The sequence below is a fragment of the Cebus imitator genome, unplaced genomic scaffold (genome assembly GCF_001604975.1).
Source record: "Cebus imitator isolate Cc_AM_T3 unplaced genomic scaffold, Cebus_imitator-1.0 Scaffold107, whole genome shotgun sequence".
Classification (NCBI taxonomy): Eukaryota; Metazoa; Chordata; class Mammalia; order Primates; family Cebidae; genus Cebus; species Cebus imitator.
In genome coordinates this window covers 1,076,236-1,091,060 of record NW_016107422.1, presented here as the reverse complement: position 1 = coordinate 1,091,060, position 14,825 = coordinate 1,076,236, and the positions used below count along the sequence as shown (strand labels likewise).

Below are 14,825 nucleotides of genomic sequence, written 5' to 3'. Positions count from 1 at the left end.
AAAAAAAAAAAGCAAGCAAACAAAAAACAATGAATCCAGGAGCTGGTTTTTTGAAAAAAATTAATAAACTAGATAGACCACTAGCTATACTAATGAAAAGGAAAAGAGAAGATTCAAACAAACACAATCAGAAGTAATAAGGGGGATATTACCACCAACCCAACAGAAATACAACCAACCATCAGAGAATACTATAAACAATCCTACGCACATAAACTAGAAATTTTACTAATCAATTTCTGGAAGAAATGGATAAATTCCTGGATATATACACCCTCCCAAGACTGAACCAGGAAGAAAATAAATCCCTGAATAGGCCAATAATGAGTTCTGAAATTGAGGCAGTAATAAATAGCCTACCAACCAAAACAAAAGCCCAGGACCAGATGAATTCACAGCTGAATTCTACCAGAGGTACAAAGAAGGGCTGGTACCATTCCTACAGAAACTATTCTAAAAAACTGAAAAGGATGTACTCCTCCCCAACTCACTCTATGAGGCCAACATCACCCCAATACCAAAATCTGACAAACAACAACAAGAAAAAGAAAACTTCAGGCCAATATCCTTGATGAACATTGATGGAAAAATCCTCAGCAAAATACTGGCAAAACAAATCCAGCAGCACATCAAAAAGCTCCAAAATCACCATCAAGGAGGTTTCATCCCCAAGATGCAAGGCTGTTTCTAAATAAGCAAATTAATAAATGTGATTCATCTCATAAACAGAACTAAAGACAAAAACCCCATGATTATCTCAATAGATGCAGAAAAGGTCTTTGATAAAATTCAACATCCCTTCATGTAAAAAACTCTTAATAAACTAGATACTGAAGGAACATACTTTAAAATAATAAAAACCATATATGACAAACCCACAGCCAATATCACACTGAATGGGCAAAAGCTGGACATACTCCCCCTTGAAAACTAGCACAAGACGAGGAAGCCTTCTTTCACCACTCCTATTCAACATATTAATAGTATTGGAAGTTTTGGCCAGGGAAATCAGGCAAGAGAAAGAAATAAAGGGTATTCAGTTAGAAAGAGAGGAAGTCAAACTACCCTGTTTACAGATGACATGATCCTATATCTAGAAAACCCCACTGTCTCAGTCCAGAAGTTTCTTAAGCTGATAAGCAACTTCAGCACAGTCTCAGGATACAAAATCAATGAGCAAAAATCACTAGCATTCCTACATATCAACAATGGGCAAGTTGAGAATCAAATCACAAATGAACTCCCATTCACAATTGCCACAAGAATAAAATACCTAGGAATACAACTAACAGGCAAAGCAAAGAAACTCTTCAAGGAGAACTACAAACCACTTCTTAAAGAAATCAGAGATGACACAAATCAAAAAACATTCTATGCTCATGGATGGGAGGAATCAATATCATGAAAATGACCATATTGCCACAAGCAATTTATACATTAAATGCTATTCTCATTAAACTACCATTAACATTCTTCACAGAATTAGAAAAAAACAATTTTAAAATTCATATGGAGCTGGGCGCAGTGGCTCACGCCTGTAATCCCAGCAGTTTGGGAGGCCAAAGCAGGCAGATCATGAGGTCAAGAGATCGAGACCATCCTGGCCAGCAAAGTGAAACCCCATCTCTACTAAAATATAAAAAGTAGCTGGGCATGGTGGCACACGTCTGTAGTCCCAGCTACTTGGGAAGCTGAGGCAAGAGAATTGCTTGAACCCAGGAGGCGGAGGTTGCAGTGAGCTGAGATTGTACCACTGCACTCCACCCTGGCACCTGGCAACAGAGCAAGACTCTGTCTCAGAAAAAAAAAAAAAAAAAAAGAAATTCACATGGAACCAAAAAAGAGCCCTAACAGCCAAGGCAATCCTAAATGAAAAAAACAAAGCTGAGGCAACATGCTACCCAATTTCAAACTATACCACAGGGATACGATAACCAAAACAGCATGGTACTGGTACAAGAACAGACACATAGACCAGTGGAACAGAACAGAGAACCCAGAAATAAGACCTCACACCCACAACCAACTGATCTTTGACAAACCTGACAAAAGCAATAAGGAAAAGATTCCCTATTTAATAAATGGTGCTGAGAGAACTGGCTAGCCATATGGAGACAATTGAAACTGGACCCCCTTGTTATACCATATATATACAAAAAACAATGCAAGGTAGATTAAAGACTTAAATGTATAATTCAAAACTATAAAAACCCTAAAAGAAAACCTAGGCAATACCATTCCAGACATAGGCACAGGCAAAGATTTCATGATGAAGATGCCAAAAATAATTTCAACAAAAGAAAAAATTGACAAATGGGATCTAATTAAACAAAGAGTTTCTTTTCCACACCAAAAGAAACTACCAACAGAGTAAACAGACAACCTACAGAATGAAAGAACATCTTTGCAATCTATCCATCTGACAAAGGTCTAATATCCTGCATCTATAAAGAACTTAAACAAATTTACAAGAAAACAAACAACTCCATTATAAAGTGGGCAAAGGAAATGAACAGACACTTCTCAAAAGAAGACATACATGTGGCCAACAAACATATGAAAAACACAGCTCAGCATCACTGATCATTAGAGAAGTGCAAATCAAAACCACAATGAGATACCATCTCACACCAGTCAGAACGACTATTATTAAAAACTCAAAGAACAGGCCAGGTGTGGTGGCTCACACCTATAATCCCAGCACTTTATTAAGAGGCCGAGGCGGGCAGATCACCAGAGGTCAGGAGTTCACGACCAGCCTGGCCAACATGATGAAACCCCATCCCTACTAAAAATACAAGAATTAGCCAGGCATGTTTATGGGTGCCTATTATCACAGCTACTCAGGAGGCTGAGGCAGGAGACTCTCTTGAACTCATGAGGTGGAAGTTGTAGTGAACTGAGATTGCACCATTGCACTCCAGCCTGGGTTACAAGAGTGAAACTCTGTCTCAAAAAAAATCAAATAACAAAAACAATAACAACAAAACAGATGCTGGCAAAGCTGTGGAGAAAAAGGAACACTTTAACACTGTTGGTGGGAATCTAAATTGTAGAAGACAGTGTAGTGATTTCTCAAAGACCTAGAAGCAGAAATACCATTCGATCTAGCAATCCTATTACTGGGTATATACCGAAAGGAATATAAATCATTCTACTGTAAATACACATGCATACGTATGTTCACACTATTCATAATAGCAAAGACATGGAATCAACCCAAATGCCCATCAGTGATAGATTGGATAAAGAAAATGCAGTACATATACACTATGGAATACTAGTCAGCCATAAAACACAAGATCATGTCCCTCACAGGAACATGGATGGAGCTGGAGGCCATTTTACCATTTTACTTAACAAACTAAAGCAGGAAAAGAAAACCAAATAACACGTGTTCTCATTTATAAGTGGGAGCCAAATGATGAGAACACGTTGATACATATTGGGGAACAACAAACACTGGGGCCTGTTGGAGGGTGGGGGATGGGAGGAGAGAAAGGATCTGGAACAATAGCTAATGGATGCTGGGCTTAATGCCTAGGTGATGGGAAGATCTGTGCAGGAAAATACTGTGGCACACGTTTACCTATGTAACAAACCTGCATGTCCTGCATATGTACCCCAGAACTTAAAAGTTGGAATTAAAAAAAAAGAACCCTGCTACAGCTTATATCAACATTCCCCTACAACCACCACGATAAAAGCTCACTTACTTGTTTCTAAAAAAATTGCATAGCTACATAGCTGTATGGAAAACAGAGCCAGTAGAGGTAGAAAAGTATACTCACCATACTAATGAAGGCTGGATTATTTATCAAGCTAGCCATGTCAAAACTCAGCCCAGTTCCTGTCTGTAAAACAATTATATCTGAGAGTCAGTCCAACAACTACAATTTAATTACAATAAGTTGTGAATGACAGAAAATACTTCACTCATTTGGCATGAACAACTTACAGGACTAGATACCTCTCTTAACTTCTGTTCTGCTATTTTCAGGTTTGACTTATAGGAATCATTTTCAGGGTCAAGATCTAATGCCTTTTGATAACTTGTAACTGCTTCTTCAAATTTATTCATGGCAGTGAGGGCCAGCCTGAAGGGAATACAGAGTACAAGAATATGAGATATATGGTTAAAAGGACATCACCAACATCATCAAACGTCTGTCTGTCTTGGTATTCAGTTCTTTCCAGATTACACTTAATTTATTCATTGTACTATGGCTCACAGGAGTAAAATTCCCTCCAACTTAAGATTCTGTACATCTGAACTCTCTCCATTCTGCTTGCTGACAACCTGGTTGTCCTACAGATCATGAATTTAATACTTAGAGATTATCTTACCTATTCTACTATTTTTAAGTCTAATATGTAAAATAATTTGTTCTATAAATGCCTAGATTAAGCTCCAAAAGATGTGAGCTGACAATCATGTGGTCACATAAATCTATGATGATAACACCATTTTTAAGGACTCTAAACTATATTTGTGCTTTAAAATGGCCCACATGCTGCTTCTTCCTAACAGAGCAACAATAAATATAAATTGTAAGAAAACAGGCTACATATTATCAGATAACTATTCCTGATCAAAACAGGTAGATAAAATTAGCACCCTTTACAACTCAAATGACAAATTATACTGGGTACAAGTCAAAGAGTTATTAAATCTTAATGTTCATATTACCTAGTTAAAATTTACTTATTGAAACATTACTACAGCACCAAACAATAACTGTATATATGTTGAGATGGTATTAGGGGTTTCTGTTTGCTTTAGAGTTTTTTTAAACAAATTACTTAATTCTTTCTTTTCTCTTTCTTTTTCTCTTCATTGGAATCTAATTCATTTTCTACCAGTCAACCACGTACAATACTTTATCAGAGTCCCCAGTTAATCAAGCCAAGTAAATAACTATTTATTGAAACAAATGTATAAGAATATTACCAAAATAATATCTAAAGATACTGAGGACCCTGGCTAGACTCGATAGCCCACATCTTCAATCCCAGCACTTTGGGAAGCTGAGGTGGGTAGATCACTTGAGGTTAGGAGTTTGACAGCAGCCTGGCTAACATGGTAAAACCTCATATCTACTAAAAATACAAAAATTAGCTGGGCATGGTGGCAGGCGCCTGTAATCCCAGCTACTAGGGAGGCTGAGGCACAAGAATCACTTAAACCAGGGAGGTGAAGGTTGCAATGAGCCGAGATAGAGCCACTGCACTCCAGCCCAGGTGACAGAGTGACACTTCATCTCAAGAAAAAAAAAAAAAAAGTATCTAAAGATGTCAAGGATTCCACAATGAAAAACATAAAGTTCCTAGCCCAGGCACAGTGGTTCATGCCTGTAATCCCAGCACTTTGGGAGGCTGAGGTAGGTGGATCACCTAAGGTCAGTAGTTCGAGATCAGCCTGACCAACACGGTGAAACCCCATCTCTACCAAATACAAAAAATTAGCCAGGCATGGTGGCACATGCCTATAATCCCAGCTACTTGGGAGACTGAGGCAGGAGAATCACTTGGACCCAGGAGGTGGAGGCTGCAGTGAGCTGAGATTGTGTCACTGCACCCCAGCCTGGACAATGAGAGCAAAACTCCATCTCAAAAAAAAAAGATAAAGTTTCCTGACTTAAAAAAAAATTCATTCTACCTGGGGAAGACAGGCAACAAGTATGCAAATAAAAAGGGCAATATTAAAGAGAATGAATAGGAGAGCTGCTCAAAAAGTAGCCGCTCTGGAAAGACCTGAGTGATGTAAAAAAAAGCAATCATGAAAATGAGGAGGGAGTATTGTAGTAGAAACAGCAGTAAACAGAAAGGTCCTGAGAAAGGTGCAAGCTTGGTATTCTTAAGGTACAGGACAAGGACTGACAAGGTGGGAACACAGGAAACAAAGCATGAAGAGATGATGTCAGAGAATAGTCGGGTGCCAGATGATATAGGACCATTGCTTGGAGTTTGAACTTTATTCTGGTTGCAATGGAGTCGCATGGTCTAATTTGTGCTTTTGAAAGCTCACTCTGGCTTCTACGTAGAGGATCTACAAGGGCAGAGGAGTAGAATGGAGGCAGTAGATCAGTTAGGAAGCTATTGCAGTAGCCTAGGTAAGAGATGTAGTTTGGACTAGGGCTACATGCAAGACAGTGATCAACACTTGGATTTAAGATATATATGGAAACTAGAATTGACAGGACTTGCTGATAGACTATCAGTCCTTATGTCAGGTGTAATTAAAATAAAGGATGATGGGATAAATGATTGTACAATGTATTGAGATTGAAAAGATTTTGAAAGGGAACATGAGCTCTCTTTGGGACATGTTAAGTTTAAAATGCCTATTAAACATCCAAACATGGAGAGGAAAAGTGGTTGAATATATGAGTATGGAGTTCAAACATATAACTTAGATCCAATAATATACATAGTTGATTCTTATTCACAGTAATTCTGTTCTATAAAGTCACCATGAATAATGAGTTACCAAATACTGAACAATTGTTCCTAGAGAAAATATAGAGTTAGGTTCCTGCAAATAGTTGTAAATAGTCACATTTTCATCAACTGATCAATATATAATATTGTCTTATGTGTGTTTCTGTTTAAATAAACTTTATTTAATATATGTTTTTTATTCATTACCATCGAACTCATAGCCAAGGGCACTAACTCATGCCTGAATGAAGCTTGTCTCATAAATGTGTTTTCTGCATAAGGCACATTACACTCTTGCACTTAGGAACACTACACAACACTTCAGCCTATACTTGGGGGAGCCACTATAAACAGCAAAATCACAAATAAAAGACACAAAAATACAAAAAAAAAATGCAGCACTAAATAGACTGCTTCATCATGACAGCTAAGACAAAAAGGTAGAGCATCACCTTATTCACCCTCAGCTGAGACTGGGAACATCGGGATACACATTTTCACTAATTGTGCATGTCCATGAATGACCACAGAAGCAGTGTAAATATTGATTTGGGGATTACAAATTAATTTAGCAAGTAGGCAGATTCACAAATACAGAATCTGCAAATAATGAGTAGTAACTGTAGATAGATTTTAAAAGCATGGAGCAGGATAAACTGTGCAAAGAGAACAGACATATAAACAGCAGCAGCAGAGGATGCAACCCTAAAATACGGCAGTGTTATAAGATGGTAGAGAGGAAGAACAAGCCAGGGAGACTGGAAAAGAGCATCTAGCAAAAAAAAGGGGAAACAGGGCAAGTGTGGTGTCAGGATCCTAGAGAGTGATGTATTTTGACGATAAGTTAATAGCAGCTGGGTACGGCAGCTCATGCGTGTAATCCCAGCACTTTGGGAGGCCAAAGTGGGTAGATCACCTGAAGTCAGGAGTTCAAGACCAGCCTGACCAACATGGTGAAACCCTGTCTCTACTAAAAACACAAAAATTATGCAGGTGTGGTGACAGGCACCTGTAATCCCAACTCCTTGGGAGGCTGAGGTGGAAGAATTGCTTGAACCCGGGAGGCAGAGGTTGCAGTGAGCCAAGATTGTGTCATTGCACTCCAACCTGGACGACAAGAGTGAAATTCTGTCTCTAAATAAATAAATAAATAAATTGGCTTATAAAAAATAAATAAGTTAATTGCACCAAATGGTAAAAGACAGTGCATGGTGAGGATACAGAGCTGAACACTCTCCTAGGCAAAATATAAACAACTGGTAACCTTGAATACAGCTATCTCAGTAGAGTGACTGTATTACTCAGGGTTCTCCAGAGAAAGGGAACCAACAGTATATACATATAAATATGAAGAGATTTCTTGTGAGGGACTGGCTCATACAATTGTGGAAGTTGAGAAGTCCCACCATCTGCTGTCTGCAAGCTGGAGACTCAGTAAAACTAATGATGTAATTCCAGTTCAAACCCAAAGATTTCAGAACCAGGACAGCTGATGGTGTAAGTTGGGTCCAAGTCCAAAGGCTTCAGAATGAGGAATGCTGAGGTCCATGAGCAGGAGAAGATGGATGCTCCAGCTCAAGCAGAGAGCGCGAATTTGCCCTTCCTCTATTTTTTTGTTCTATTTGGGCCCTTGAAGGAATTGCTGATACTTACCCACGTTGGTATGGGTGATATTCTTAACCCAGTCTGTCAATTCAAATGCTAATCTCATACAAAAATTAGCTAGGCATCGTGGCTCACACCTGTAGTCCCAGCTACTCAGGAAGCTAAAGCAGGAGTATGGCTTGAACCTGGGAGGCAGAGGTTGCAATGAGCCAAGACTGCACCACTACACTCCAGCCTGAGTGACAGAGTGAGACCGTCTCAAAAACAAAGAAAAAAATGCTAATCTCTTCTGGAAACACACTCGCACACATACCCACAAATAATGTTTTACCAACTATCTGGGCATCCTTTAACCCAGTCAAGTTGACAAATAAAATTAACCACCATAGTGATATAGAACAGAAGCCCTATTGAAATGAGCTGAAGAGAAAATAAGAGATGACAAAGATAAAACATTAGAGGCAGAAAATAAGAGATGGCGAAGATAACCATTAGAGGCAGAGAATGAGGAACTGAGAAGTGGAATGGCAGCTGGAGGGGAACACTGGGTAAAGGGATGTGTCCAACTGATGATTTTTGTTTTTTGAGACAGGTTCTCACTCTGTCACCCAGGCTGGAGTGCACTGACACAATCACGGCTCACTGAAGCCTCAACTTCCCAGACTCAAGTGATACTCCCACCTCAGCCTCTCAAGCAGCTGGGACTATAGATGCACACCACCACTCCCAGATAACTTTTGCATTTTTATAGAGATGGTGTCTTGCTATGTTGCCCAGGCTGGTATTGAACTCCTGGGTTCAAGCATTTCTTCCACCTTGGCCTCCCAAAGTGCTGGGATTACAGGTGTCAGCCACTGCACCTGGCCTACTAAATGATTTTTTTAGGACCTTATCACATGCCAGCCACTATCATCTACTAGAGATGGAAGAACTAATGTTGTAGAACATGAAGGGGATAGTAATAGTTGTAACGTTGTGGAGAAGGTAGAAAGGGATGAGACCTTAAAGCATGAGTGGAGGCAATGGTCTTAGATATGAATGCTTCCAGCTGGGCGCGGTGGCTCACACCTATAATCCCAGCACTTTGGGAGGCCAAGGCAGGTGGATCACCTGAGGTCAGAAGATCGAGACCAGCATGGCCAACATGCAAAACCCTGTCTCTACTAAAAGTACAAAAATTAGCCAGGTGTGGTGGTGGGCTCCTAAAATCCCAACTACTTGGGAGGTTGAGGCAGCAGAATCTCTTAAACCCCAGAGGTGGAGGTTGCAGTGAGCCGAGATCTGGCCATTGCACTCTAGCCTGAGTGACAGAGCAAGACTCCATCTCAAAAACAAAAAAACAAACCAAAACAAAAAAGAATACTGCCTTTTTTTTTTTTTTTTTTTTTGAGATAGAGTCTAGCTCTGTCGCCCAGACTGGAGTACAGCTGGCTCTATCTCAGCTCACTGCAACCTCCGCCTCCCAGGTTCAAGCGATTCTCCTGCCTCAGCCTCCTGAGTAGCTGGGACTGCAGGTACATGCCACCACGTCTGGCTAATTTTTCTATTTTTAGTAGAGACAGGGTTTCACCACATTGGCCAGGCTGGTCTTGAACTCCTGACCTCAAGTAATCTGCATGCTTTGGCCTCCCAAAGTACTGGGATTACCGGCATGAGCCACCATGACCAGCCAGAATGATTCCATTTTAACAGGAAAAAAAGGCAGTCCGTGTACATAGAAGTATGGGTCGACTGATGAATTTGCAAGGAGGAAGATGAGTTGTTTTTCTTCAAAAAACATCTATCTTTTCAAGTAAGTGTAAATAAGGCAATACCATCTGTTAAGAGTCACCCTAGAGGGGATAGTGGAAATTTGAAGGGAGAGGAGGAAGTATGAAATAGTCAGAGTGGAAAGGGGACTATAGAAGGAAATATGATAGAATTGTCTGCCAATATTGAGTGCTCATCTGAGATTTGTGGTCATGGACATGAAATTAGTCAACTAAGTATGGTTACATAATTTTCTCCAACAATCAAATCGGTCATCAATCATCTCAGTCCCAAGTCACCAATTGCAGTCATTTCCTCCTTTATGTTTTATTTATCTTCTTATTACTTCAGAGGGTACAATATTAAGCAGGAAATTCAAAACCAAGCCATTAAGAACAGCATACCTGATATCACACGGTACTACTCTGAACATTCTCCCAGAACTTACCCCATTCTCCCATAGGCCTTGCTGTACTTTGAATCAATTGCTATTGCTTTTTCACAATCCTTTATTGCATCTGTATAGTGACCTAACTTGCTCTGAGCAGCAGCCCTAAGAGAAAGAAAAGAGAATTTTATTAAAGGCAGTGTCAAGGCACTAATTTAGATTTTCAGGTACTAATACTACTAAATTTGTCTTGTTCCAATTTGTGGCTCATTCCCACTAAATTTCTAAGTCAAACTGTCTAAGATAATTATGTAATAAAATGAAAAAATTTAAAAAAAGCCCAGAAACTTCTGTTCAGAAAAAAAGTATGCAGGCTGCCTTTCACTGTTTCCTTAGCTATAGAAAGGACAAATATGCAAGTCATACAACTGGTCTACCTATTTATACCCTTCCTAATTTGCCCAAACAGAAAAGTGAAAAAGCTAGGACATCTGGGCTACTATGGAGGCACAAAGAGTGAGTGATGGCTGTGAATGGCTACACAGAGTGTTGTGCTATTAACTGATCACTTTAATGGTAGGGTTAAAGTACAAGTAAAAGTGATATCCCAGTCCCCTGGCACTTTTTTCTCATTTGTTCATTTCTAGGCTGACTAGATTTTATTTCTTTCAGTTTCCCAGAAGTTCTCATAATCTTGTCCCTCACCAAAACGTTGAAGAGCCAACTTTGGAAAAAGAACACTTGCCTAGATCAAAATCCCTGCAATTGTGACCTCTCCTCAATAATGTTTCCAAATAGAAAGAAATAGGTCACAGGAGAAACAGGAAAGGAGAAGAGAAGCTCTAAAATGGATGCTTAGAAGTCAAAGTGAGCGCCAGCAACCCAGAAACAGAAGTTTGTTGGACCAACGAGGGTCAGGGTGTGGTGACCACTTCTTCGATTTCTCACAACTATGAAGGAGAATGCTATGCTGCACAGAACCTCTGCCTCCACCTCTGTAACTCCAAGTCCTGGTACCCTTTCTATTAATAAAGATAAAGAAGCACTTTTTAAAATTTTTGCTTGTAAGCCCAGAAATGAACTTAGGCTCCTTCATGTTCTTGTGTCTACAGACAAAAGTCTCATGCTAATACAAGGTCTCTGACCTCATGTTCCTCTCCCACTGCAATCTGAGAAGCACTACTCTTGTTTTTGCTACCTTTATTCTTCTGTCTTTACCCATATTTGTTGTTTTAATTGTCCTTAAAAACAATCTTTTTGCTTAACCACTCAGTAAACCATCTCTCTTCCTTGAAATTAGTCAAAGGTCACATCTTTCAAGGCCCTAGCTGGAATCTACTAAGCACACATGAAAACAATAAAACTGATTAAAACACCACGTATCTCCAAGTATCAGTGAGGATCCTTGCTGATCCTCAATATTCCTTAAATATGTTCTAATCTCAACCTGTCAATCGAACTACAGATTAGGGTTATCTGATATTACTTCTGTATCACATCCAGCTTGTTATTGTACTGTACAAATACTGAAGGTATATAGTAATAGATCAATTATTTGCTAGGTATTCATGAACAGAATGTGTTACATAAAACCAATCCTAGATAGAAGAAGCTAAAAGAAATACTACCAACTCTGGAAGTTGAACCTGGAAATATAAACCTACTAAAAATTAAGCACATTTAGTAGGAAGAAAAAGGAGAAGAAATAGCACTTTAGTTCTGATCAACAGGAAGATGCTGAGAAATTCCCATCATAGCCTGGCTTCCACGAAGTAGATTAACAACATGGGATCACTGACTTTTTCCCATCCAATGTGAGGAATCCAGGTCAATGGGCATTCTTAAAAGTCATACTGTGTAAGGAGCACAAACTTCCAGACAAGTACAGGTCTTCCTTTTAAAGTACTTTAACTCAGAGAAAATTTTAAGAGAACAATCTTGAAAAATTTATATACTTCAATTGCTGACACATGAGATACACACTTACTCCCAGAAAGGAAAGTTCAAGAAAACTCATAATTATGCCCTATTTGGCCTTCTAAGCCACAGTACTTTCAGGACAAAAACTTTGTGTCACAGTAACAATAAGGGAGAAATGAGACATTGCCTCAGAGCAAGCTTCTTTTCCTACCACTCTAGAAAGCTCTTTTCCACAGGTGATTTTAGTCCATAGAGCCAGGAAGGTCCCTCAGAGGCCTCAAATGTTCTTGTCTATTCTTCCAGGTGTTTGAGCTGCTTGAAGGAAAACAGTTCAGAAAGTGAAGTAATGCAAGGAATTAACTGAATGACAATGAAATCCTACTAACTCTGGAAGTTATTTCTTACTGTTGTTGTTCTGTTTGTTTTTTGGAGAGAGTCTTACTTTGTTGCCCAGGCTGGACTGCAGTGGCACAATCCTGGCTCACTGTAACCTCTGTCTCCCGGGTTCAAGCTATTCTCCCACCTCAACCCCCTAAGTAGCTGGAATTACAGGTGTGCGCCACCATGCCCAGCCAATTTTTGTGTTTTTAGTAGAGACAGAGCCTTGCCATGTTTGCCAGGCTGGTCTTGAACTCCTGACCTCAAGTGATCCGCCCATCTCGGCCTCCCCAAGTACTGGGACTACAAGCATGAGCTCCGCACCTGGCCAGGAAGTTGAATCTGGGATTACAAAACTGCTAAACCAAATTTCATCCAACAATTAACAACATTTATTGAGAGAAAAGGAGTTAATGGACTTAGCTTTGAGGCAGATTTTTAAAATGACTTTATTACATATAATAAGCACAGCTACCAGAAGAAAAAAAAAACTTGTGCAGAAAGGGAGTATGAGATCTATACTAAGTCCAAGTCTTGTATCTCATTAGGCAAGGCAATACTACCTGTAAATTCATAGGTCTACTGTCTGATCTATCACTGACATCTGATTCTGGAAATCTGCTCATGGTGATTCTGTAAAATAGCAAATGCTCCAGTCTCATCTCTTTTCTGCCAAGAGTCTCATTTTCTAATCAGTGTATGTGTCTGCGCATATGTGCAGAAACATACAAGAAGGGAAAAAGGGTAGGTGGGAGGATGGAGAGAAGTTTTGAAAAGGGAATGCAGAGAAAGAAATATGTGGTTTTTTAAAAAACAACACATCTGTTCCTAAACACTTGCTAAACACCTTCAGGAAACTGAAAGGCAATACTTGCCTTTAGATATCTGATTTGCCATTTTTTAAATATAATCAGAAAATGACTCCTCTATATTTAATACATAGGACTTAGCATACTCTGAGCATCTGAAATGTTATATAGCAAAAGTTTTCAAAGAGAACAATAATACCATGTGGATTGTATTTTTAGTAGTTAGTATATGGCTATATTCAGGATTTAATGTTAACTATTTTTAACTGTATTCCTTTGTTTAGTTGAAATTTATCTTTAATAAATGCATATATTCATGCCTTCCCAAAACACTAGTCATTCTACAGGTACACATAATATTACCATATATTAAGATTATCAGATTAGGTACACGGATAAAGTAAAAAACTTATCTGTGTACCCAAATCTAGTAAATTAAGAATGACAACTATTCCATCTACTTTGCACAGAATCTCAGAGCAATCAAGGACCATTTATCTGATCTGTTAACACTTGCTATATCACATCTACCAAAAAAACTCTTCTAAAATGACTGAGAACAATACAAAACAAGCATAATTATTGTTTGACATGCAAATCCTTCAAGTCAAAGTTTCCATAAGGTCTCCTGCCCTCCATCCTACACCACTCCATTCGTTTTCCTCTAAATATTTCTACTTGATTCTTTCAACTAATATGTCTATTGAGGGCCGGTGAACTAAGAAAAATGGATACAGCAGTAAGGAAAATAATATTTTTGTCCTCAACAGCATGTAGATTCTAGTGAAGGCAGGAAGGGGGAGGAGAAGTCTGCAAGACTGTAGAGAAAAGGTGGTTTTAGGTCTAGTTTTTGATCAATCTTTCTTCATACAGCATGACTAAGGCCCTTACTTCTCGGACTAATTATAAAAATGTTAATATTTATTTAAAAATAAACACACAGTCCTTTGCTTCAGTTAAAAAAATAAAATTTGAAAGTATAGCATTCAACAAACCTGTTTTGGTAGTTCATGGGAAAAAGTGGTATGGGTTTCTCTGACTTAATACTCAACACAAAGTAACAGCAGGACAAGGATAACCATTAAAAGAAAAGATATAGGATGCTTTGCTTCCAAATAATTAGAAAGAAAGAAAAAAAATCGATTCAATAGAAGGGGGAAGGGAAGAAGCGGCCAAGAAAAAGGATGCTCTTAAGTGGTTAATACATGGCTTTACTTCGTGGTTAAGTGGTTAATATATGGCTAAAAAGAGCTGGGTGCAGTGGCTCATGCCTATGTCCCAATACTTTGGGAGGACCAAGGCCATGAGGATCACTTGAGTCCAGGAGTTTGAGACCAGCCTAGGCAACACAGTAAGACCCTGTCTCGCCGGGCGCGGTGGCTCACGCCTGTAATCCCAGCACTTTGGGAGGCCGAGGCGGGTGGATCACGAGGTCAAGAGATCGAGACCATCCTGGTCAACGTAGTGAAACCCCGTCTCTACTAAAAATACAAAAAATTAGCTGGGCATGGTGGCGCGTGCCTGTAATCCCAGCT

The 14,825-nt window shown here is 39.2% G+C and overlaps 1 protein-coding gene across 2 annotated transcripts in view; it reads right to left on the bottom strand.

Annotated features, from left to right (window-relative positions):
- Positions 1-14,825, bottom strand: part of SGTB (small glutamine rich tetratricopeptide repeat containing beta) — a 50,790-nt gene that overhangs the window by 7,204 nt on the left and 28,761 nt on the right. Inside the window, exons 6-8 of one of the 2 annotated variants that reach the window (XM_017537860.2) lie at positions 10,244-10,348; positions 3,959-4,097; positions 3,792-3,854 (exon numbers count right to left, since the gene is read on the bottom strand). In XM_017537860.2, the coding sequence (XP_017393349.1) occupies positions 3,792-3,854; positions 3,959-4,097; positions 10,244-10,348 (307 nt within the window). The remainder of the gene's footprint in view (positions 1-3,791; positions 3,855-3,958; positions 4,098-10,243; positions 10,349-14,825) is intronic. The other variant, XM_017537861.2, reaches the window with a different exon arrangement.